General features: G+C 39.3%; 1 protein-coding gene across 2 annotated transcripts in view; it reads left to right on the top strand.

The window, feature by feature from the left end:
• The window catches only part of LOC121653697 (gamma-aminobutyric acid receptor subunit gamma-3), a 67,260-nt gene extending 40,493 nt beyond the window's left edge, over positions 1 to 26,767 (top strand). For both annotated transcript variants that reach the window (XM_042007344.1, XM_042007345.1), the window contains 5 exons: positions 3,242 to 3,324; positions 13,048 to 13,185; positions 16,907 to 17,059; positions 22,668 to 22,867; positions 26,486 to 26,767. In XM_042007344.1, coding sequence (XP_041863278.1) covers positions 3,242 to 3,324; positions 13,048 to 13,185; positions 16,907 to 17,059; positions 22,668 to 22,867; positions 26,486 to 26,767 — 856 coding nt within the window. The remainder of the gene's footprint in view (positions 1 to 3,241; positions 3,325 to 13,047; positions 13,186 to 16,906; positions 17,060 to 22,667; positions 22,868 to 26,485) is intronic.
• Positions 26,768 to 26,977: the final 210 nt, after the last annotated feature.

Genomic DNA, 26,977 nt, shown 5'->3' with positions numbered 1-26,977 from the left:
AAGGTCATTCATTTAATTTTTTATCTGAATAAAAGGAGAATTATAGCTCTCATGTCAATGTGGCCAGTGTGTTTTTCAGATGTGAGCATTGCAGTGATTTCCTCTACAGACTCCTGGTTGTTTGTGACAAAGTGCTGCCTGAAGGCGTGAAGATCCCAGTCAGTCTGGTTTACAGTTGCGTTTCTTTGGATTCACTCACTTTTTCAGTGATAAAATGCTGTGGATGATGACTTAGAAGTCTTGCAATGAAAAATGCTAAATTAAATGCCCCAACTATGTGTGTATTCCAGTTCTGAGTTTGTGGTCACAAGTATTTTTTTTTCTTGAAAATGGCTCTTTAAATAATAACTTTTATGTACCATTATGTAGCCTAATAACATCTTTGTCCATCTGAAATATTTACTGGCCATTTAAAAAAATGCCCAATTAAATAAATACAACAATAAATATAATAAAATATTCTGCACAATATGTACAATATTAATGTCATGTGTCAGACCTTTTTTTCCAGCCTGCTGCATCACATATCAGCTTCATTTTGTTTTACAGAACTGCATCACACACCAGCAACAGGATATCAACACACTGGCTGTTTTTAACACACACCTTTGCTGATTCAAGAGACATAAGAGGAAGCGAGGGAAAGAAGCAGAGAAAGTGACAGAACTAGAGGCAGCGTCGCATTGACTTTTAATGGCTGGTGCAAGATAGATGCAAACCTAGTCTTCGTTAGAGGGTGTCAATGTGCAAAAATCTACCAAATTCAGCAGTGTGGCTTTAAAGTGTTAATTAAGTTACTTCTTCTACGCTGCCACTTTTTGCAACTTTGATGTTTTGTTTACATGATTTCAGTGACCACATAAACATCTGCTAATAAGAACAAAATAATTTAACCCACCAGTTTATACTTTTTCTGGTATTAGCTGGCATTGTTTATAAAAAGAAATGTGGGCAGAGCTAATTGTGGGAGCAGTTCAAATGTCAACATCTTGTTATTAGCAGCTGTAAGTGCAAATTGGCTGCTAGATTGTTAAAGACCAATTTACTGAGGCAGCCACCCTAAAGTCCTGAAGCATCCTTTGTAATTGCAGCTTTCCATAATATAAACTTGTTCTATGATAAGCATTTCTTGAACGTTGCCAGTCTTTTGGTTCCCTCTCTGTACTAGAATCAGATTTTTTTCAGATAAATTTGTTTGCAATGACTGTCGCTATGCTGTGTCAAGCCTCTCTGCTATGCCTTTTTCATTATATGTCAGTCTGTAAAAGATTGTGCTGGATGTGGAAGTGTAAAGAAAATTACACAGAGCTCCTACATTTCTACAAGAACAAAGGAGCAGCATTTCAATGACCAAATCGAGTGACAAACAAAAGTACATTCTGACTCAGGCAGCTCTGTGACTCCTAAGAAGAGTGCAAATGTGGAGGAATAATATCCGCTGACGGCATGATGGAAAAACAATGAAATGTCATTTGGTATTAATTGTGCACTAGCTTGGCTGGAGTAAACAGAGATGACATTTTATGATGTCCACGCCTCTCTCACGTGGATGGTATTGTCCCGATTCCATTCTTTAATGAGGTTGAAAGATCATACCAAAATTGAATTGCAAAGATTTTTCTCTACTTTTTTCTCCCTTCCACTGTCTCATGTGTCCAATACCAGACAGTACTTTACGTTGCTTTTATCTTGCACTCTTTGTTACTAGGTGGAAAAAAGCCATTTTGGGGAGAAAAAGAAAGACAAACCAGTTCATATTTTAGAGCAGCCTTTCTTTTTTTGTTATCTTGGTTGATTTTTGAAGCACTTGTTTGATGTGTGAATAGAGCTGGTCTATTTCATCATGTATAAAAAGGTAAGCACATCCCTGATGCTTCCTGTAGCCTCTTTTCCCACTGAGATAAGAAATGATAGCAGCTTTCTTTAACTAGTTTATAATTGAAGGTCAACATCACTCTGGCTTCATAATTGCATCACACCAGACAGCTTTCCCTGGGCAGCCACACGTGATAATTGCAGGACTCTATTTTCTAACAAAATTGCATGTCGCTTTTGTGAAAACACCATCGTCGTCATACGCCGTAATTCAAGGTTGCAGGAGCTGCTGGAAATGTAAAGATGAGACTCCCCACAATGCCGACTGTTTTTAAGGAATTTTATTAATAAAGCTGCAGGCCACTGAAGGTTTTCAAAAACCAGACAAAGTAATTTATTTATTGTGACATTATAGCATTATTATATACCATTATTGCAACATCCTGTGCTAACATGATACAGACACTATATCTGGCTTTTAAAGTCAATTGTGTTTTTCACTGCATGTCTTTTTTATACCACCAGATAATCGATCAATTAAATGGAATTCCTGTTAACTGAAGGTCTGCAATGCTTGGCAAATAACTGCAATGTCTGGTTCATTTTTAGCCTTTAAACTGTGCTACATTATATTTCTCCATTTCCAAGTTCATCATAAAAAGAAATAAATAAAGAAAAAATAAAAAAATAAAATTGTTGATGAGTTTGATCTACTCGCAGCACAAAATTGTTAAAGAAAAATAAATACTTAAATTTAGAGTCCAGTCTTTGGCTGTTTTATTTTGTTTGTATAGTTTTTTTTTTCTAACCAAAAATACTTAAATAATTGAAGGAGAGGTTATATCTTTCCTATCTATCCACAAACCCTAACAGATACATTTCATGCAGCTTAACAAAACGTGTGGATCCTCTGACAAGTAAAAAACAGGTTTTACAACAGATTTAAACACAATAATTCAAATGTAACATTGAAGCACAAATGAGCAACATTTTTTTTCATGGTCAACGATTTAAAGGGTAGCTTCCTGCCCATCAGCTAATCCATTAATAGAGTTAATGCCAAAAGGTCAAAACAGGATGCTCCAGATCTTGAGACCCTCAGACAGCACTGTATTAAAACCAGCCAGGATTCTCTACTGGAAATAACTGCATGGACTCAGGAACACTTCTAGAAATCACTGTCTGTAAACACAGTCCACCCTGAAATCCACAAATACAGGTTAAAGCTCTATCACGCAAAGAAGAAGCCATATGTGAACATGATGCAGAAACTCTTCTGTCTTCTCTGGACCAAAGCTAATTTGAAATGATGTGAGGCAAAGTGGGGAACTGTTCTGTGATCAGATGAATAAAAACTGTATTTGGTAAAAAAAAAAGAAAAAAGTAGTTGATTACAAACTGAGTCTGGTGTTGATGTATTTTGCAGGTTGACTATAAATGCAGAGTGCCAGCTGCAGCTACACAACTTTCCAATGGATGAACACTCGTGTCCACTGATCTTCTCCAGCTGTGAGTATTTTTTGCCTTGTGTAGTAAAGGTCTGCAGACTGTGTTTAACATGATTGTATATATATATATATATATATATATATATATATATGTATAATTTATTTATTTCTTTATTTATTTATATAAACAAAAGGTGATGCTGGTGATGTTCTGGGGATTGGAGCTGTGCTAGTAATGGGTCATCTGCTGTGGCTCTGTGGCTCCATAACTGAATGCTTCAGAGTGATTACACCCTGTGACGCCTATTAAGGCCTAAAACCTGCTCACTGGTCTGCCTTGTGTCTGGAGCCATCCTGCTGTGATCCATTAGAGACATTTCCTTCCCAAGGGACATTAAGCTGGTTTCCATGACAACATCTAGGTTTTCTGATCCAGTCAGATTTGTGTATCTTTAAGGTTTTCATACCTTTAGGGCATTAGAATTATCAAGGGGCACAAGTACAATGTAGAAAGTCAGTAAAATAATAAAAGGTAATTGGAACAGCTGTTAAATCCTTTGCACATTGTTTAATAAGACGGTGACTGTTCTGGGGTGAGCTGGGTGGGGGTTCTGGGCTCTGGTGCCTGGGGGTGGCCTACTCTTAATGGGAGAAGGGGTTGGTTAGTGCTGGGGGTTCTGGGCCTGCCTGGGTGTGCTGCCACCAGGGGGGCTGTTGCATGCTCTGGTGTCTGGTTGCAGCCGGGACACAGGATATGGAATGGGGGCAGGAGGGGTGTAGGGGTATGGGGGAGGCCTGGGTGGGACTGGGGGTGGTGGGTCGTGGATCCCACTGTCCTCCTCCCCCTCCTCTCTTTTCCCCCTAGGCATGTGGTAAGTGGGAACCTTCTGGGGCTGGTAGTGGCTCATTGGCTGTGGCCATGTATGTCCTGGTCCTTGGCTGCACCCTGTGGCAGTTGCACCTCTCAGTTTCAATTTCACTTAGACATCAAAACACAGTAACACAACATAGACAACTTTTGGGGGACGTACCATGTAGTGGGCGGGGTGCTCATGTGGCCTCATTCCCAGCACGGCGTGGTTACTGCTCCTCAATTTTAAACGCAAACAACACACAAACATGTGTCATTAGCATGGAAGGGGGGCGGGCAAAGGGAGGTGGTTGTCCCAGGGGCCTAGATCCAGGCTGGCTGTGCTGGCTATGAGGGGGGTGCCCAGTCTGCTGCATCTGGGAGGGATGTGGTTGGGGGAGGCTGGATTTGGGGGATCACTATCCTCTGGTCTGCTGGGAATGTCTCCCACAAGGCATGGTGGAAGGGTTATGTGTGATGTGGGTGTGTGAAAGGGAGTGTTTGTGGGTACGGAGTGGAGGAGGCTGTGAGTGACGGGTTACGGGTGGATAGATGGGTGGAGCGGGGGTTGGGGGAGGGGAGCATGGGGAGGGGGGATGGGGGTGTAGGATGATGCGGGAGTGGTAGATGGTGCCCTGGTTCCCGGGATGTGCAGCTGGAATATTGGGGTGGGTGCCGGCCCATGCCGGGTGGTTGTCTGGGGCGGTGTTTGTGTCTTTGGTACTTTGGTTGTTGTCATGATACATCTTGTTGTTGCTGTCTTGAATACTTTTTGTTTTACAAACCTCTAATGATTGTCAGCTTAGTTTACCTGTAAAAGATGTAGGAAATTCTCTGTTATGTTTCTGTACAGGTGTAGCAGTTGGTTGTCTGGTGTTATGTTGGATTGAGGGGTCATTGCTTCTAGCTGCTTTAACTATGTCTCCTCTTCCTTTTTTCTTCTTTACTTTTTACTTTTCTTGGTTCTCGTCTTTTTCTGTCCCCTCTTGTCAGGTCCAGCAAGATTACATAAATTCCATAATTCTAAATAAACAATATATTTAATAAATATAGAAATAAAAAATTAGATTATCAAGAGGAGCCTTATACCCATAAAGCGCTTCTTGGCAAAGCAAATTTGTTTGGCACAACACAGCAGCCAGACCATCATTCTGCTGCTACCATGCTGGACAGGACAAGTTAAAAATAAAAAATAAAATAAAATAAAATAAAATCTTGTAATGAAATAAAATATGATTTGTTTCCACTCATATGAGCATATTCTAAACCTTTTGTGTTTATTTTAAAAGCTTAGACTAAAACTTTGTTTGTTTGGTTTTTTTTGTGTGTGTGTTTTTTTTTTTTTTTTTTTTTAAGAAAATGCAGCACAACTAATTACTTGAATATCCCAAAAGAATAAAGTTTGGATTTACTGTCCTTTTTCATTTTTTGTAAGAAAATGTGAATAAAATCCTAAAATGATTAAAATAGTAAACATGCATCTTCATAATTAATAAATACTTTTTGTCCTCCATCTAAGCAGACAGTTTCTTTGAGCATCTTTCAGGCAATATTAGACTGTGTAACCTAACTTACCTGAATTGTGGGTTCTCTTTCATAGCATTCCTTTCGTGTCTAGCTATGGGGGAACGCCTCCTGTGTGACCTCATCAGAAGCTCAAATGTCATTGTGCCAACCCTGAGTGGCTGGCACTGTTGACTTCTATGTCAGGAGGGACTCAGACCCTCTTCTTATATATAGGGCTGGCATAGCATCAGTCATCATTCAAAAACATCTTACTTTTCACAGAAGCTTGCAGTCAACTGTACATTGGGTGCAAAGCTAAACTGTCCATCGAGTGGGTGCACAACTCGGTCACCAGGTGCTTCTTCCCATCAACACATTTACTTACTAGCTCACGAAGAGTAGTAATACTTTTTGGCAGTTTATACAGGTGCCAAGTAGCACTATTTCACAAAACAAAGTGGCAACACTTTGCTAACAGGTCGCAATACCCCGAGAAGTAGCTCCAGTGTTCTACTTTTCACTCCGCTGCTAGCCAGGGAACAGCAATTTTTCCCCATATTTCTCACACTTTTAGCTGCACAAGCTTCAAAGCGAACTGTAGAGATGGCTAGCCCTGATAGCCACATAGCTAACCATTATCTACTGCTATCAGCCCTGGTGTAGATGGGCAATCCCTGAAGCCTTGCCCCTGTGGCAATAAAATTTCTGCCTGGGATACTCACCTCATGTGTCCGACGTGTCTAGACTTGTCTCAAGCCCAAGCTGCCATGGAATGGATGGGTGTATTCACTGCTCCACCTTTCCACTCAAGCTACTTCGCCACAGGTGATTTTACACCAGATGCGTGTGCGTCACATTATGTGATCTCCCATAGTGGAGGCGGGCGACAAGCCCACTACGATGTCTCCCCTGGAACTTGATATGCAGGACATGTGCAAGCGTGCAGCCTCCAGACATCCTGTGGCCTTCTGTTAAAATGGAGGTTGTAAAATCTCAGTATGACAGCAAGAAATTGCCTAAGGTTAAAAAGCTAAGCCATACAGTGGGTGACAGCCCATTACGGGAGGCTCCCTAGTGGATTGTGAGGGGATGGACTCTCATGGCAAATGCCAGATGCAACCCATATAGCCGCTGGCGAGTCATCTTCCCTCAAAGACCTCGCTGTCATCTTTGACCGCGTCACTCCCAGCTTTGTCACCTCAAAACTTAAATTTGGTCCTTTGAATGGAGAACATCAGCTGGGAGCTGGATCTCGTGGATCTTGCTGGAGCAAGAATAAATAGGAGCTCAGACAGGTGAGAAGGAGCTTTGCTGTTTAGTGCTTAAAAAATGAAAAGCTAGGATTTTAAATTGGACTCTGTAAGAAACAAGAATCAATGTAGATATGCCAAAACTGGTGTTATGTGCTCCCTCCACTTTGTACCAGTCAGCAGACAAGCAGCTGCATTCTGGACTAACTGGAGACGATGAACAGAAAATTGATCCAAATAAAATGATAGGAAGTTGCAGTAGTCCAGTCTGCAAGTTGGATTACGTGTTCAAAGACAAAGACAGCTGGAAGTTATAACTTTACCTTTGCTAGCTGTCTCAGATTGATCAGTCTGATTGGACTACTGCACTCACCTGCTTACAGTTTAAAGGAACCATCAAGATACACTCCCAGTTTTTTTTACATTTGCCTTACAGTAAGAAAATAAAGGGCCCCAAGCATTCTGTTTCGTTTTCAATTAATTTTAGGAAATTTAAAGACAACCACTGTTTAACATCTTCAAGACAACACAATAACAAAAGCAGTGAAACAAAATGTTGTACTTTGAAAAAATGGACCCAAAGGACAACAGGGGCAATGCAAGATTGAGCCTTGGGGCACACCACAACTAAGAGGGGTTATTTTGGAACTATAGGGAACCAAGTTGATATAAAAGGTCCTACCAGATAGGTACGAGTGGAACAACTGGAGAACAGCTCCTTTAAGGCCCACACATAATTCCAGCCATGATAGGAGGATATCATGGTCGACCGTATCAAAGGCAGCTGTCAGGTCCAGCAACAAGAAGGTGGCAGAGTGGACAGAATACGGAGTTAAAAGAAAATCATTAAAAAACCTTAAAAGTGCTTTCTCAGTGCTGTGGAGGGATTTAAAACCAAATTGAAACTTTTCAGAGATCTCATTAAGATCAAGGTGGGCCTGCAGCTGTAAATGTACACCTTCTCTAAGATTTTTGAAAGAAAGGGGAGCTTCGAAATTGGCCTGCAATAAGCCAAAACTGCTGGGTCCAGGCTGTGTTTTTTAATAAGAGGCAGAACTATGTTCTGTTTAAACCATGATGTGACACAACCTGTAATAAGGGATGTCTATTGATTAATCTCTGAATAAAAGGCCCAACAGCATCAAAAACATGTTTTAAGAAACTTGGCGTCTGAGGGGCAGGGAGATGGCCTTAAATGATGAACTATCGTAGATAATTATGTCAAAGAAACAGGCTTAACCTGCTCCAAGACAGCTGAGTCTTTGCAAACTTTACAGCCCTTTGATAATCTGAGAGAAAGTCCCTTAGTGTTTGTAGAGAAACAATTAGCCAAACTTTTTTCCATCTCCTCTCTACGTGTCTGCATTCACTTCTGAGGGTGTGTTCATTCAACCATGGCTCTGATAGTGGCTTAGAGCTCACGGTCCTGAGTGGGGCAACTGAGTCCAAGATATCAGTAAAGGTGGAACTGAAATGATCAAACATGTCCTCGACATTCACAGCTTTGGTTGATTATTCCAGAATGAAGATGCAGCACAAAATTGTGATGCTGTTACGGCATTAAGCGTTCGTCTTTTACGTGCTGGAGGGTGCGACTTATCCACAGAACAGTGCAACGTTATAGTGAACAGCATGGGGAAATGATCAGAAACACGCAAGTCAGATATTTCTGTGATACACACATCCAACCCCTAGGACAGCACCAAATCCAATGCTTGTCCTTTTTCATGAGTGGGGCCAGTGAACCAGTGCATCAGATTAAAAGAGTCTATTACATTTAAAAAGTCCTTGACTAGAAGCTTAGACTCACAACAAACATGAATATTAAAATCATCAAGAACTAAAAGACAGTCAAACTTAAGAACATACCCGGCCATAAAATCTAAAAACTCTTGGATAAAGTCTTTATTAAATTTGGGAGGACGATATATAAGTGTGCACAGGAGTTTTCAGGTGTAGCTGAAACAGCTGGAGTTCAAAGCTGTTGAATAAATTATGCTGCAGGATATTTTGGCAACTAAAATTGGTGTTAAACACTGTAGCTAAACCTCCACCCCTACCCAAGGTCTGAGGGAGGCTGAAGAATGAGCAGTCTGGAGGAAGAAGTTCAAAAAAAGCTACAGACTAACCACATTGAAGCCACATCTCTGTCGGGAACAGAAAATCCAGCTGCAGCGACTTAAAGAAGTCATTTAATACAAACGTCTTGTTTGCTAAAGATCTGACATTTAATAAAGCCATTCGAAAGGTGCATACCTTTGCATCTTGAGCAGCAGCACGAGTAAGACAGCAAAGATTAGAGTGATTGACTCTGTGTCCACCAGTTGTACTCCACTGGTATTGCAGTTCCACGAGAAGCACAGAGGTGAGCCCTGACTCATGAGTACATCAGCTCGCTTTACCCGCTGTTCTGAGCACTTCTTACAGAATGTGGCATTACGGGCGCGGTGCAGTTAAGCCGGAATAGTCGACTCAAAAGGTGGTGGAGGAGGACCTTGTTCTGCAGCGATTTGTTTCAGAACTAGATCATAAGACATTTTGGTCCTACCAGCATGGCCATTACCTCCACGCAGAGATCTGTCGTCTCAAGCATGAGGGGCTCTTCCTCATAGTGGTATTGACACTATTTAGTGTGCTAGGTAGTCATCACCTAGGATGCTATATGGATCCAAATTATGTGTATTTGAAAATTGGTACACAGAATCCCAGGCTTTGCCTTTTCAGTGCTCAGTAGCAGTGGTTCTTTCATTCGTGCTGGACCTCATTGACAAAAGCAAAGCTTTCTTAACCACCACGGTGTACCTGGTGGCTATTTCAGCCTGGCTTATTGGCTTTGATGGACAGAAGGTAGGCCAGCACCTTTTCGTATGTCGTTTTATGAAGGGTGTGCGGCTGCTGGCCCTGTTGTGGGACCTTCCCACTGTTCTGAATGCATTCTCTGGTTCCTGTTTTGAACCACTAGAACAGGTGGAGCTGAAGTTGTTGTCCTTAAAGATGGCCCTACTGTTTGCTCTAGCTTCAGCTAAGCGAGTTGGTGAGATCCATGCACTGTCTGTGAACAGTGCATGCATTTGGTTTTCTCCAGATAATACTTACATAAGTTTACGGTCTAACCCAGATTTTTATCCCAAAGATTATGGGCTCATGCTGACTTATAGAGCTAGCCGCCTTCTGTACCTCGCCATTTGCTTCTGAGTTGCCGAGGCTTTTACACACTTTGTGTCCAGTCCATGCACTTAGGATTTATTTGGACAGGACTGAGAATGAGTGGGGCTGCACGGTGGTGTGGTGGTTAGCACCGCAGCCTCACAGCAAGAAGGTGGTTTGATTCTCGGCTGGGCTGTAGGGAGGTTCGAACCATGAGGGCGTTGGCCTTTCTGTGTTGAGTTTGCATGCTCTCCCCGTGTATGTGTGGGTTCTCTCTGGGTACTCCAGCTTCCTCCCACCGTCCAAAGACATGCATGTTAGGTTAATTGATTACTCTAAATTCTCCCTAGGAGTGTGTGCGAGTGTGAGTGGTTGTTTGTCCCCTATGTGTTGGCCCTGCGATGGACTGGTGACCTGTCTATGGTGTACCTGCCTCTCACCTGTTAATGCTGGGATAGGCTCCAGCTTACCCGCGACCCTTAATGGACTAAGCGGTTCAGAAAATGAATGAATGAATGAGAATGAGTGACCAGTTGTTAGCGTCTTGGGTAAACCACATGTGTGGAAGCCTGTGTCCAAGCAGCATCTTTCCCACTGGACTGTGGGAGCCGTTGCCCTGGTATTTACTAGCAGGGGTCTGCAGCCACTCACTGGAATTCACGCACATTCCAAAAAGGGGCCTGGCAACTTCTTGGGCCTTATATATATTGAGTTTCCATCCAAGAAGTGTGAAGAGTGGCATGTTGGGCTTCACCCCACGCATTTGCTAGGTTTTATAATGGTGAATGTCACAGCTCCAGCCCTGGCTGATTTAGTCCTGGAGGTGGGCTCTCAAGATGTGGGGCCTCTCTGAAGTGTTACATGGAGCTGGAAGGGTCTGAACCCCTCCTGACATAGACTTCAAAAGTGAGCTTGATGCCATTATCATTCTGGCTATTGATCTGGTTCTTAATCAATTACCTTATCAATTCCTGACCCTGTTATTTTATTTATTTAATTTTTTAAAGAAGAAACATCTATCTACAACACGATTCTGTTGCTTTAGAAAATTTAGAACCGGTCCCTGAGTGGAACCGTGTTTCAATTCCCACCCCTAAAGCATGGCGCCACTGCTTCACTCTTTCCTTATTCATCCGTTTTCCTCACTGTATAGAAAGATTGAGTGTGTTTAGCTGAGCTGTCAGTAGCCTAAATGTTCATTTTAGCTGAGGCAACAATTGCTTAGACAAAATTTGTCCATGGTGTACACTGCCTCGCACCTGTAGCTGCTGGGATAGACTCCAAATCCCCCAAAATTTCTGCGGTGCTGTTACTATAACACAGAATACCAGCTAGCTGGTACAGGTGATCTGTTCAGTTAGTAAATAGTAGAGTTGTTATTTGTCTTTCATGTATGTAGAGCATCAAATATAGTAGTACCTTTTTATCTATGTGTGTGCCATTTACTTGTTTCTCTTCTACTTTCTGTGCATACATAAATTATGTAAAAACAGTAAAACCCCTGACAAAGCTGCTCTCATTTACATATTTTTCTGTTTCTTTTGCCACATATTAGGAAAAAAACTCTAATGAACGACACGTGTCACATTTCCTGACTAGCTGTGTCCTTCACAAAGAGTCACAATATCATTAATACAAGATTTTCCATCATCACATTACGAAATAGATCTTAAAGTTTGATCGAAATATGACCCATTAACTACAAGTGTAGTGATACATGTATTCGTATTCAGATTTTTCGGTATGGAACGTTCGGTTCGGAACAGAGCCGTATGGAGTTCCCACGCGGAAGAGTAACTGCCTTGGACTATGCCAGCAAACGTTATGGCTAGCGGCAGTTTTAAGGAGAAACCAGAGCTTGAAGACTCTTCCTCTCTTCCTTCCTCTTCCGTCATTAAAATATCCTGTTTGTGAGCGCATTTATATTTTCAGACAACGTTTGTCTTTAACATTAACAAATACTGTTAGATAAATAAAATGTAAAATAGTTGAAGGATTTTTTTATTTTGATTAAAGACATTATCTGAAATTGACACAAGAAGCAATAGTATCAAAAATGAGCAAATTCTGAATCAATGAGAAAATAAAGCAAAAAGTGGAGGAAAAGTTACTAAAATAATGTATTAAAGACCAATTCCTGGCACTGACAGTATGTTGAATTTTTTGCTGCTCCATATTAATTAAATTACAGACGCTGAGATTCCATAATTCAAACTAAATAAATAAATTAATGAATCATTTTTTCCTAATATCCACAAACCTCCCCTTGGCAAAGCAAATTTGTTCAGCACAACACAGCAACCAGACTATCATTCGGCTTGCTATGATGCTGGACAGGACAGGTTAAAAAAAAAGATAAGGAAGGGGACCGGAAGAGAAAGTTTTACTTTAAATCACACAACAAATTTCAAATTTATGACTTCTTTAAAACAATCCATAATCATAAATGATGCCTTGATTACTGAGATTTTATGCAAATGTCTCTAATATATTGTCAATCAAGTAATGCTGTTTTAAACTGTAAGCTGGTATTTCCTACATATTTAGGATTTGACCTTTCTTAACATTGAGCTATATCAAAAATAGCAAATGTGAGGAAATTGTAATAGAGTTCAATTATTGAGCCTGTTGTTGGTTCGTGTTTTTGTTATATTAAATTGCTATCAAGTAAGATTGAAGTTAGTTAACTAAAGCCAGATAAAGGGTTTGATGAACCGCACCAAAACAAAAATAGAATCATTAACCCATCATTAACCTCACATGGTCAATTGTAAACGCACTCCTAGGCATCATGTGAAGGCTAAACCCAACACCAAGACAGATTCACATGATTATCAAAGCAAATCTTTAATTTAATCTACTTTCCTTCTTCCTCTGTCTTCATCCCAGACTGTCTTTTCATTAGCCAGCCTCCAGCACAAGACAAATGTTGCTCCAAGTGGCCCTAGGTCTGTCTGTACCGGGTATCCGTCATTAGGATGTGCCGTGTAGTGCCGAGGTTCACGCACCCACATGCTCTGTCTAATTACAGACGGATACCCCCGAGATGAGATGATTTACAAGTGGAGGAAAAACTCTGTGGAGGCGGCTGACCAGAAGTCCTGGCGTCTGTACCAGTTTGATTTTATGGGCCTAAGGAACACCACAGAAATAATTAAGACAACAGCAGGTAAGGAAACAAAAATAATGTACTTAGCAATAACAACCTACAAGTAGCTGACCAGATAGAAATGTGCTGCTAATAAGTGTCAACACATATGAGACAGTTTTGCTTCATTTATTTACTGTGAAATTAATTTTCTGCATAAACACATTTTATCAGGATAGTTAAATAAAACTGCATAAAGATGAAAAAATAAATAATTTCTAGAGAAATTATAATAAATGTTAAAAATAGCCAAAAATACAATTACAATCATAAAACATAACAATATCTATCAGATATTTTTAAAAGTATAAAATTATAAAAATATAATCATAAGAGAAAATAAGGAGAAAAACAATATGAATGGCTCTCTGGACCTTCCACAATGCCTCTAAATATGTGGCTAAAATATTTTTTCAAATCTGTTATTCCTGTCATTAGGTTGGAAACCAGTGACTCTTTTTTTCCTTTACATCATTTCCCACAAATATCTACATCCTTTAGAACAAAGTCTGTCTATCCTCTTTTATAAAGGTTTTATGTTTTTCTTTATTTTAAAACATAATAATGGAAATAAAAATGTGGTTATTCAAAAACAACAAATATCCTATGGTGGCTATCAAAAAATATATATTAAGTTGTCTTTTTCCAAAGGTCTCGTAACATTTGCAGCTCTAAATGAGTTTTATTTAGCTGGCTGAGGGAAAAATGGCTCTTTGGATTGGAAAGGCTGCAGACCCCTGCACTAAACACATATACAGATGTAGCAGCACTTTTCTCTTTAAACAGCAACAGTTAAAATATTTCTTCATATATATTATAAAGACAGGGCTCGAATTACACCAGAGCTTTTAGGGGCGCTTTTGTCGGGTGTGTACCGTGATGTGCACGCGCATATATAAAAAATATTTTTACTACAAAAAATATATATATATCTGCTGCTACTGTATGCAGCTTGTTTAATCAGAAACCAGGATGGAAAGTTCTTTAACAACCACAAAAGAAAGCAAAGAAAGTGTTTTTTGTATGGACGCTCACAGCACACAAACAAACAACACTGCTGTCCACTGCACTGAATCACATTTGAAGAATTTAATTAATTCAATTAAAAAATAAATAAACCACAAAGCTGACAAATGAATGCTTTTCATTTCAAGACACATCAGGGACCTTTTTGAAAAATTAAATGTAACCTGAAAGTGAACTATTTTTAGGGCTCCCCTTAAAGTATCAGCTGAATGTTTTTAGGGGAGCCAAGCGGTCTATTGAAGTGTCTGATGTTTCTAGTCATCTTAAAAGATGTCTCTAACCTTTGCTGATACTTGAAAATACACATGTATCATACTATATTACCACTGCTGAAATGTGATGTTTTCTCCCATATATAAATGTTGCTGTAGTTCGATACCATTGCAGAAAAAAAAAAAAAAAAAAGAAGCCACTACTTTTGGCAATAATACTGAATGTGCTGCTAGGGGTAGACATCTATAAGCATTCTGCTTCGGTCTACTCCATTTGGGCAAGTTTTGTGTTTATTATTATTTTTTCTTTTTTTTTTTGGATTATAAAGCTGATGTACTTGTCAAAATTTGTTTTGCAAAACTCTGCTCAAATAAAGAAAGATATATAAACCTTTCATTCTTAGCTTGACCGTTTAGCTTAACACCTCTGCACCTGCAGCCTCCATTACCGGGAGTTAAGGAGTTAACATCTCGTTTCCGGGTGAAGCGTCAGGTCTGTAGATGTAACTGTAAACATGTGTGGTATCCACAGAAAGTCCAGAATCTCAGTTAACAGCTCAGTAAAACCATTTCTATCACCAACAAACACAGTTAAGACAACAAACAATTCAAAGACCAGGTACACAAAGTCCGAAAAATATGTAAACACAAGTTATGGCAGATTAACGCTACTTAATATATATATAAATATATCAAATCTTTGCAATCAGTCAGTTAAACTTTATTAATAAAGTATTTTTTCATAGAAAACAAATTGTGAAACATAGTGTTTTACATTAAAAAGAACCAAAACAAAACAAAAAAAACCATCTTAACTCAAATAAAGTCCTCCAGACCACAAACCAAAGAGTCACACATACATGACATATACTTACACATACATATATATACACGCACATACATGTACATAAACTGACGCTCTCTACAAGTGTTGGCCTAACACCCACCAGTCGTATCAGGGAAGGTAAACCACTGGGAACTTAAATAACTGATGTTAAACGGACAAAGAAATGCAAACAACATAAAACATAAATAAACCAAATAAGATAAAACAACATGAAATAAGTCAAATAAAACAAGATAAAACAGGACACTAGAAAAAATAAATGGAAAAAAATGGTATATAAGGTAAATATTAGAACAAGTTCATTTCATAATGTAAAAGTAATAAATGTGTTGAAGTAATTACTAAATAAACTGGTAAAACACAATCACATAATAATAAAACTTTAACATAAGAGACTTGGAGAGAAATACATGTAATTAAAATACACCTAATATAAGATATTCAGATAATTTAATTAATCTACAGACAAGGTGAACATACAAAACCTGTCTAAATGTGTGGGCTACAGTTAGGCGTGATGTAATTGTAAATGCCTGAATAAAGCCATATGAATTCACTTCTCATCCAAATGGCCTCTCCAGCTCAAACCGCTTGGTGGGAAGTTTCAGCTTCAAGAACCAAGAAATAGAAATTTACTTGCCTTAGCTCAGGCTCTTGTGTTTACCATGACCTGGATGACTGAGACGCCATCACGACTAATGTATTTCATTAGTTTTAAAATAATATCAATAAAATTATGTTTCTCTGCTCAGTGTATATGAAACTAAGTCATGGAAGTACATGTGGGTTGTTGACTTTGTAGCTGTGTGGCTAATTAGAAATTGGCATATTTTTAGTGTTTAAAGGAGTCATCACCTGGAAATTGTACTTTTTCAAGTTAAAACATGTGTATTATTGTTGGGCCGAAGTGTTAACTTCCCTGAAAGCCTTTCTTTTGAAGACGGTCGAGTTTTTCTGTCTGGGCCCTTTGTTCACAGCAGAACCGTCAACAAGGGTAAACTCTCGCAAACGCGTGATTTTAATTTGCTCCTGGGATTTCATCATCACAGGAATAAGCCAGCCCCTCTTTCATGCCTAAAATCACCTGCTCAGCCTATTGCAGTCGCCCTAACAAGAAGTTGTTTGAAGATGTCGACCATGAGTTAAGCTGATGCAGCTAATGCTAATGCTAAGGGACGGCCTAAAAGTTTAACCACCTACAATGTACAAATAAGCCCCGTGTTTTTATTTTGTTGTAAACGTGCTTCTTCCACCATCTCGGTAGCTTCACTCTCAGGCTCAGAGTCTGGTTCAAACATAAATGGCTGAATTCCGTAGGGGGCTGTCGGTCCGGTTCGCTCGCCATCACTAAGGGCGCACCTCATGAACATTAGTCAAAAGCTTGCATGAACTCTCACGAGACAAAGTTGTGGTATGAGCAAAGGGTCAGAACAAGCTATGTTTGTTTTTCTTTGTTTAATAAGTTATCAAAAAATATTTAAAGACACTTAGAAGACAGTGGATAAATGAAAAGACCAGGTGATGACACCTTTAAAAAGTTTTCAGCATCAATGAACTATTTATTTACACAACAGCTGGGCAGTTATTTTCCATATATGTTCGCCTGCTGTTTATGTGTTTACAGAAACATTTCAATGTTGTTATTTTCCACCCACAGGCGACTATGTGGTGATGACTGTCTACTTTGACCTGAGCAGAAGAATGGGCTACTTTACCATCCAGACTTACATCCCTTGCATCCTCACTGTGGTTCTCTCCTGGGTGTCCTTCTGGATAAAAAAAGATGCCACTCCAGCCAGAACAGCTCTAGGTATTGTAGATGTTGGTTGTTGATGAAGTAATCATTTAAGGATGGTTTTCATTTGCACATTTTAGCCATGCTTTGCTTTGAATTTGCTTTGTCTTGCTCAATCTTTAGCAACAATGCTTGGATTATTTTGTTTCCACTTAAATCAGTCAATGTACCTCTTCTGTTTTGTCATGCTTTTTTTTTTTTTTTTTTTTTTGTATGCTTTCTGTTGTTGTGCAGTCCAGTGGAATTTGTGAAGGTAACTGACATTTTCTCTGTTTTCATTTGATCCATTATTCACCTGATTAAGTAAGGTTATCTTGTCTGAAGCCTTTACTTATAGCAAATGGACAAAATTCCTGATTTCAGCTGTAGCATTTTTAAATATTTTATTTCAAGAAAACATTTCCGCAAGCTCTTGTTTTGCCAGCAAATATGAGCAAATATTTCATTTTTGCTCTGTTGTTATAATGGATAAAAAGGAAAATGGTTCAAATAGCCACTCTTCACATTCTAGTGTCAGACACTGTCCTGTTTCTGCATCAGCAGTGTTCAATACTGTACATTCACACAAATGCAGCAGATTAGCTGATGTTTTTAATCTATCATCTTTGCTCCAAAGCATGTGGATCAATTGCAGGGTAATCAGTATGGGGAATGAAGATAATGGATGGATGCAGGCTGATTGTAAAGATATCAGGCACATTGGGCAATGTGGGAGTAAAGATAAAACCTCTTTAAGATGTAGGAAATGATGGGGTGAGTCAACCAACACCAAAAAACCTTTATGTTTGTGTTTTAACCTTAAAATTCTTAAGTTCTTCTTATTCTTTGTTCACTTGATGCTTTTTGGATGCTGCATCAGGCTGTATGTGATCATAAGTACTATGAGAGTTTTACTTGTTGTTGGTTTTATAGTAAAGAACAACAAAAACTGGAATCTGGCATCAGGCAGGTAAGGGTAATCATTGTGTCAGGCAGAGACTAAAGGAAAAGTGTGAGGTGTCCGCCTGAAATAGATTGGGCCAGCTTGTTGCCATGGAAACCTCAGTGTAACAGTAACATCTTTTTTGGGATTTTTTCTGTTAGAGGCTCATTGAGGAGAGATGGTAGTGAAATAGAATGAAATCATCACAGTGTCACGTTAATGATGATGAACATTTAAATAAAAAAATATACATTGTAAAATTATAGGTAATTGGCCAAATATAATATAAAACTTTATGAATCAATAGTTTTATATTAACTATGGCTCCTACACTCACTGGCCACTTTATCAGGTCCAGCTTGCTAGTACTGGGTTGGACCTCCTTTTTCTTCCAGAACTGCCTTAATTCTTGGTGTCATAGATTCAACAACATGTTGGAAACACTCCTCAGAGGTTTTTCTCCATATTGACATGACAGCGTCACACAGTTGCTGCAGGTTTGTCGGCTGCATCCATGATGAGAATCTCCTGTTTCACCACATCCCAAAGCTGCTCTACTGGATTGAGATCTGGTGGCTGTGGAGGCCGTTGGAGTCCAGTAAACTCATCATCATGTTCTGGAAAGCAGTTGAAGATGATTTGAGCTTTGTGACATGGTTCATTATCCTGCTGGAAGTAGCATCTTCTGATGCTACACTGTGGTCATAAAGGGGTGGACATGGTCAGCAGCTACTCAGGTGGTCTGTGGTGGTTAAATCAGGCCAAGTTGGTACTAAGGGGCCCCAAGTGGACCAAGAAAATATCCCCCACACCATTACACCACCAGCAGCCTGAACCTTTTCAGAATGGATCCATGTTTTCATGATTTTTCGACCAAATTTTGAACCTTGAAATTTTAAACTGTGGAGCTGAAGTGGAGACTCGTCAGACCAGCAACGTTTCTCCATCTTCTATAAATGAATGAATAAATGAATGAATTTTATTGGCATTGTACAACAATTACATCAATAATCACTGGCAATAAAAATTCTTCCAGGCTCTCCTAACAATGCTAAAAAGAATATAAACCACAATAAAAATAGTCAAAGACAAAAAGAAAGAATACTACAAATAAGTTATACAGTAAAATATATAATAATCAATAAAAAATGCTATTATTTAAAGGTGCGTTGCTGCTGACAGCATTTAGAAGTCTTATGTTCTGCGGTATGAAGCTGTCCCTGAGCCTGGTGGGACGGGCTTGAATGCTGCGAAACCGTCGGCCAGATGGTAGCAGACAAAACAGTTTGTGACTGAGGTGACTGGGTGTAGAGGTCCTCCATGGATGGCAGGACCATCCCGGTGATGTGCTGAGCAGTTTTCACCACCCTCTGTAGAGCCTTGAGGTGGAGGGCGGTGCAGCTGCTGTACTAGGTGGTAATGCAGTCAGTCAGGATACTCTCTATGGTGCATCTATAAAAGTTGCAGAGTATCCTTGAGTCCGTGTTGAGGCTCTGTCTGGCTGACTTTGTAATAAAATCAGTGTGATGAGTCCAGGTGAGGTCCACACTGATGTGAACCCCTAGGAACCTGAAGCTGGTGAATCTTTCCACCGTAGCCCTATTGATGGAAAAGGGGGCGTGTTCCTCCCTCTGCCTCTTCCTGAAGTCCACAATCAGTTCCTTAGTTTTGCTGACGTTAAGATGGAGATTGTTGTCCTGGCACCAAGCTGTCAGGCCTCTGACCTCCTCTCTGTAGGCCGTCTCGTCATTACCGGTGATCATCAGCAAATTTAACGATGGTATTGGAGCTGTGGGTGGCTACACAATCATGCGTGAACAAGGAGTACAGCAGAGGACTGAGCACACAGCCCTGGGGGGCGCCCATCCACACAGCCTGTGTTCTGCCTGTAAAGAAGTTCAGCATCCAGTCACAGAGGGCGCTGTTGAGCCCGAGGTCTCTGAGCTTGGTGATAAGTTTGGAGGGCACAATGGTGTTAAATCCTGAGCTGTAGTCAATAAACAGCATTCTCACATATGTGTCCATCTGGTCCAGATGGGAGAGGGCAGTGTGAAGGGTGAAGGCGATGATATCTTCATTTGACCTATTGGGCCTGTAGGCAAACTGAAGTCCGAGATGGATTCTATTGTCCAGCGTTGGTGAGTCTGTGTAAATTGTAGCCTCAGTTTCTTGTTCTTAGCTGACAGGAGGCACCCGGTGTGGTCTTCTGCTGCTGTAGCCCATCTGCTTCAAGGTTGGACGTGTTGTGTTGTGAGATGCTATTCTGCAGACCTTGGTTGGAACCAGTGCTTATTGGACTTACAGTTGTCTTTCTATCATCTCCAACCAGTCTGCCCATTCTCCTCTGACCTCTAACATCAACAAGACATTCTGGTCCAGACAACTGCTGCTTGCTGAATATTTTCTCTTCTTCAGACCATTCTCTGTAAACCCTAGAGATGGTTGTGTGTGAAAATCCCAGTAGATCAACAGTTTCTGAAATACTCAGACCAACAACCATGCCACGTTCAAAATCATTCAAATCTCCTTTCTTCCTCATTCTGATGCTCAAATTTGAACTTCAGCAAGTCGTCTTTACCATATCTACATGATTAAAGGCTGCCCTGTGATTGGCTGATTAAATCTTAGGAATTAAACAAGCAATTAATGTCGTGAACTTAGCGGAAAGTGTAAAATGTGTAAGTTCTGCAGTCTAGTTAATGTTCTCTCATAAACAAGATTTATTCTGTGAATTTGACTAATTAATGATGATAAAAAATTAAAACATACCAACACTGAACCATTATTGCTGTGTTCTCCCTGGTAAAATGAATGTTTTTATTAGTGTAACATGTATTAACAGAGCCATTACAATTACACACCAGCCAGCAACTGTTTTGCGCCCTGTTGTGTACACATCCTACAAAGTCTGGAAAACTGGCAACGAGTGTAAAAGATTTGTAAAACATAACGGTCGAAAGAAAACCTCACACTTTGTTTCATCTTTGACCTTTCTCCTCTCACCTCCATGTTGTGTTTTTGGAGCAGTTTAAGTAGTCATACTTCTCTTGTGTTCCCCTCAGTTTAAAATGGTCATGAGGTAAACACCACATTGTCATGCAGCATCCACCCATCTTCTCTCATCCTCATCGTTTTGGTTCAACCGACTCAAACAAAGACGAGATTATGTTTACGTATGTCTGTGTGTCTTTGTGTGTTTATACACACACACACACAGACACACACACACACACACACACACATACACCTATCTATCTATCTATCTATCTATCTATCTATCTATCTATCTATCTATCTATCTATCTATTAGGGCTGTCAAAAAAAAACCATGTTAATAGCATTAACTGGTTTATGTAATTAATTGCGTTAATAATATTCTTTAAATATTGTTAATAATGTTAATATATTTTTTCACTAAGAATGTGGATGTTTTAACACACATTCTTTTCCAAGGGAGAGGGTTCCACACCTGCACTTTTCCTGTATTTTTTATTTATTTATTTTTTAACTTATCCTGCGTTTTGTCTGATCTAGAGGATCTCTGTTCGTCTCCGTGTGTGTGCAGCAGCTGCTTCCTCCTTCTCCTCTCATGTTGTTTCGTGAATCAAGACGGCTGTCAGTGATCAGCTGATCGGCTTTTGTCTTTTGTAGCGTTTGTTTATGGTTCAGCTGAGAAGGAGGAAACTAGCAGTTCATGGTTCACACCGTCACATATTTACCCCAAAGTATTGTTTTTGGCAGGACCTTCTGTAACACAGTAACTGGCTGGTGGTAGACAGGGTTCATGCTTCAGATACGCAGGGGCGGGTCTAGAAAAGTTCAGATGGGGGGCCAGGCAGGAGCACTGACCAGGAAAAGGGGGTCAGAAACGAGGCCTTAATTAGGTCTAGATTTTATTAAATGTTGAACTGATAATTGCAACTAAAGTGACGAAAAACTAGTAAAACAAGCAGCCAATGATCTATTTTATCAGCAGGTGTTTACTTTGGGTGATGCTGCTGTAGGACTTTTATCACTGCTGCACAAACACTCACACTTCAATGATAAAAGGAAAAATGTGTTTTTATCCAGATCGTCAGTTTTATCAGAGTTTCTTCATCGATGTTGGCTGTTTAACTTCAGTCTTCACATCTGGTGGTTTTATGTCAGAAATTATCACCATGCAGACGGTTAGTGAGAAGATGACGTAAACTAACATGGTAGAGATGATGCAGAACAACACATAGAAGTACATGCTGCATTTACTGACCCTTGGACAGGTCACAAGGGAAGGTCAGTTAATATATTAAATATTTGTAAACATTGGCTCGTTCTGTTGATAAAATACAGTAAAAACTGACAAATTTCAGGCATAGTTGCGAATGGTGATTAATCATGATTAATTTGTAATCTGATTAAAATGTTTAATCATTTGAAAGCCCTAATAAATATGTATGTATGCGTGTGTGTGTGTGTGTTTTGACAGCAGTTTCTGTCACAGATCCTGAACATCCCTCTTGACATTTTAATGGCATCAATACACTGAATATATTAAACCTGAAAGTGAAATCACAATTCTGTGTTAGGGTTGAGGCTGTTTCATGTAAAGAAACACTAACTTTAACCTTCAGTGCTTTTTACCACCACTGCATACTGAAATGATGATGATTATTATGCGTGAACATTGGCTGTGATGAGTTTGTACTTTCTTCTGTCCTTCAGGCATAACCACAGTTCTGACTATGACTACTCTCAGCACTGTGGCCAGGACGTCATTACCCAGAGTGTCATATGTCACCGCCATGGACCTCTTTGTCACTGTTTGCTTCCTATTTGTCTTTGCTGCCTTGATGGAGTATGCAATGTTAAACTACTACTCATACAGCATTCAAAGACCCAGCTACATACAGCCTAAAAGACCGGTAAGTTAGGTTTGTGGGTGTTTTAGTATTTTCTGGCATATTTTAAAAATCAGTGAGGTGAACTCATCAGGAATTAATAAAATGTAGATTAAGGTGATGTCCTCATGTGCAGAATTACTGTTGCATATTAAACAGTAGCTTCTCTGTCATAATGTCAGGGTTTATTAATATTGCACGACTAAAGTTAGAAATGTGTTCACAGCTGAGATGATGTCACCGTGTCCTCCAGCTCCACTTTATTTATATAGCACTTTAAAAACAACACGGTTGACCAAAGTGCTTCACACCAAAATAAAAGCAATATTAGATGGTGAAGATGATAAATACAGAAAACAATATAGTGTTTCACAAAGCTTTTTTTTCTTTTTTCTTAAATGAATCCATTTAGTTGTTTTCAAGTTATATTGTCAAAATTCTTTCAAAAAGTTCATAAAGTACAAAACCATTCCTGAAGCTTATGCTAGCCAACCCTTTGAGCATTGTGCCTGTTTTGAAGCCTCTGAATAAAATAATGAAATGTGTATATCTCTGCAAGCACAAGGTCAATTTGAACCCTTTTGGAGTCATAGTAAAGAAGACTTATACAATTTCATTAGTACTCGATTAAAAAAATTATCTAATTAATTAGAGGCTTTGTAATTAATCTTAAGTGCATTTTATTCGCAGAACAGTATATATATATATATATATATATATATATATATATATATATGTGTGTGTGTGTATATAGATTTTTTTTTTTGTTATTTAAATAGATTTTAGGTGACAAATGAATCAAATAACAGACACAGACATGAATATTGTAAACTTAAGCTCTAGTAATGTCTGGAAAAAATGCATTTCATTGCATTTTAATTCAGAACAGTAGAAAAAGAAATAGAAAATATCCCTGGACAAAACTGAACAGACCTTCACACTCTTCATTAATAGGCATTAATATCTGACCCAAGCCAGTGCAGGATCAGCTGGTGGCAGATGAACATCTGAGGACCGAGGCTCTGGGAGTGCTTCTGGACAGGGAAGGAGCCTACGGCAGTGCTGCTCATTAAGAGTGAACTATACATACTTTTATGTCAGTTTCCAAAACTTTCCAATAACACCAATAAAAGTAGCCCCGTCTGTTGCTAGTCGCTTTTTTAAATAGTCGCTAGTGGGGTCTGAAAACTGGCTAAATACAGCACCAAAGTAGTTAAGCTGGAAACAGGGTGTTAGCCGAGCTTCGACATTTGCATCACTCTAATCTGTTTACCAGGAAATTGCGCACTCACAAACATTGTGCATTGTTTAGAACGCAAACTGCAATTAAATGCGTTGATTTTTGAACATGTTATAATTATTATTATTGTTATTTGGCTAATTGTAATTAATGTGTTTAAGTCCCACCCCTAGTAAATATCAGTACATGTGTTACTGGTGAAGAATAAAATGAAGATGGCACAAATGACCAAAAAACAAAACAACAAAAACACTTTCAGGATTGATATAAATATCCTTTTGATTTGATACGGCTGTAGCTCTAAACCTCTATCAATCCATACTACAGCATGTGAACATTATCTTTAGTAATGTCATCTCTGATAGGGAGAAGCAAAACTAAATTAGAGAGGTTTTAGTACAGACACTTAGGGCAATGTCTCCAAAATGGCCATATTGACTCAGTTTGGCCCCATCTGTTCTCAGAGTCCCCCAATTGAGGGACCTAAGGTTTTATATATAGAGCTATATTTTATTTATATATTTATCTTTTATTTATTTGCATCCAGAGGCGATGCTTGCCAACAAGCAAACCACGCAAATGCTTGGGGCCCAGAGCCGGAAAAGGGCCTCCGAGGGCCAACCAACTTTGAATCAAGACAGAGCAGTGACAAAGTGGAGAGTTTGCAATGACAGTGGCCAACTATTACAGAACTTCCTAAAGGGGCCCCACCTCCACCGCTCCTTCTTGCTGCGAGTAGCGGCGCGTCTTGTGCAAGCAAACAGGAGAGAGCAGGTTTATAAAAATGAGAAGTTTTCTATCTGGCACTGACAAAAGAAAGATATAAAACAAACTGGAAAAGTCAAGAAGAGACCAAGGAAGATGTACAGTAAGTAGTGCAGATAATCCAGGAGCTAATTTAGCTCAGAGCAGCTCAGTCTGTCCTCCACCTGGGTGTCAGGAGGCTGAAAATAAAGATAACTTTGATAATATCAAATTAATGCTGTCTAGTTCAGCTTAACTGTAAAGCCAATCATGTTAAATTATAGAATTCATAGATAAGACATTTGATGTGTACCGTGGATGACAGTTATTGTGTTCAGGTGGTGTTTATATTTTATTTTCCATGTCCAGTAGGCTTTATGCTTCTAAAATATGTATAAGCTGTAAATGTAATCCTAAAGGGTCATAATGCAGGTTTCAGCACACAGTTTAATCTTCTGTACTGGAACTACATTAAATCACATTGCTTCTGTTTAATGAAATGAAAATAACAAATTGAAGAATTTAATGCTGTAACAACAACACATTTAAAGATAACATTATTAACATGTTATTGTCACTGTTATAATTATACAACATCATAATAATGAACGCTGGTTGGAGGGGCGCCTGTGAAATCTTTTTTGGGGCTCAAAGAGCTGAGAATTAAGGGTCAAGACAGTTGAGAAGGGGGAAACAAAATGCTGGAAAGTTAGTGCTACCAAAATGGGGCTAATTAGCAACAGATCAGTAACATGACTGGATTGGAAAAGAGCACCTTAAAGAGGGAAAGTCTCTTAAGTAAAACTGGCCAGATGTTCAGCAATTTGCAAAAAACTATGTTTACCAGCTGTAAAGCAGTTTCAGAGTCGTGTTAATATTGTATTACCTACAGGAGAAAATATCAAAAGATTTATAGCGTATGAAGATATCTTTGTCTCCAAGCATTTCTTCATCAATTTTGGTTTCTTGTGATCAGGCAGCACTAAATTAAAAATAATCATAGGTCTCTACTGGAAATCATTTACATGGGCTCAAAAGTATTTCTAGAAATCACCTCACTTCCCAGATGCTTACAGAAAGTCGTTAAAAGAAGAGGGGATGCTACATGCTAGTAAACATGGACTTGTCCAAACTTCTTTAAGACGTATTGTTGCCATCAAATTCAAGAAGGACTAATATTTTTGATGAAATACTGAAATCTCAGACTTGTGTTTTGGTGACTAATAATAAATTACTTTCCAGAGTTGCAAGGAATTATTTTGTGTGGAGAATGATTGTCTGTACTAATGTTTTATAGCACTCTGTGAGATGTTTCATTTTGAACTAAAGTGAATGACTGATAAAATAAAATAGTTAAAGCATGTATCTCTTCAATTCATTCACAATAATTGTGTTTGAACACATAAGCAAACTAGCGTAAACCAATGCAGCTGAGGCATAAAGGGGTTATCAGTAAACACCTGTATAAAATGCATTTAAGAGGATGTCTACAGGCTGAAACCTCAACACATTTCAGCCTCTTTTGTCTAAATTCTGATTTTAACAATAATCCATGCTCACAAGTGGACATATTTCTTTACAACTGTACAAAAACCCTTCTATGTGCAATGTAAAACCTAGAGAGCACTTTTGAAACTTCTGCTTTTTAATATTTTCAGAACTACTCTGTCCTTGATGTGAGACCTCCTCCACATGCCATCATTGCGTTAAACAACTCCATGTACTGGCAGGACTTTGAAGACACCTGCCCCTACGAGTGTCTGGATGGAAAAGACTGCCAGAGCTTCTTCTGCTGCTTTGAGGAGTGCAAAGGAGGCGGGTGGAGAAAAGGGCGTGTCCACATAGATCTGCTCGAACTGGACGCTTACTCACGAGTATTTTTTCCCACCTCCTTCTTGCTGTTCAACATTGTCTACTGGGTAGGCTATCTCTACCTTTAGTACACTATTTGCTACCCAATCAGTTTCAGAAGCGTGACAGCAATGAAATGGTGACTTTTAGTAATAATATGAGGTACTGTAACACTATAAATTCTGTGTGGCACCTGAAACAGTTACCTGGACATCAAATCCCCAACAAAAGGAACAGTGTGTGAGACTTGTGCCTGTGTAACTTCAGGTGTGAGAATACAACACATTCCTGAGGTCCCC

Source organism: Melanotaenia boesemani, chromosome 14 (genome assembly GCF_017639745.1).
Source record: "Melanotaenia boesemani isolate fMelBoe1 chromosome 14, fMelBoe1.pri, whole genome shotgun sequence".
Taxonomy (NCBI): Eukaryota; Metazoa; Chordata; class Actinopteri; order Atheriniformes; family Melanotaeniidae; genus Melanotaenia; species Melanotaenia boesemani.
Note: the sequence above shows the minus strand (reverse complement) of the source record. Positions and strands in the feature narration are given on the sequence as shown.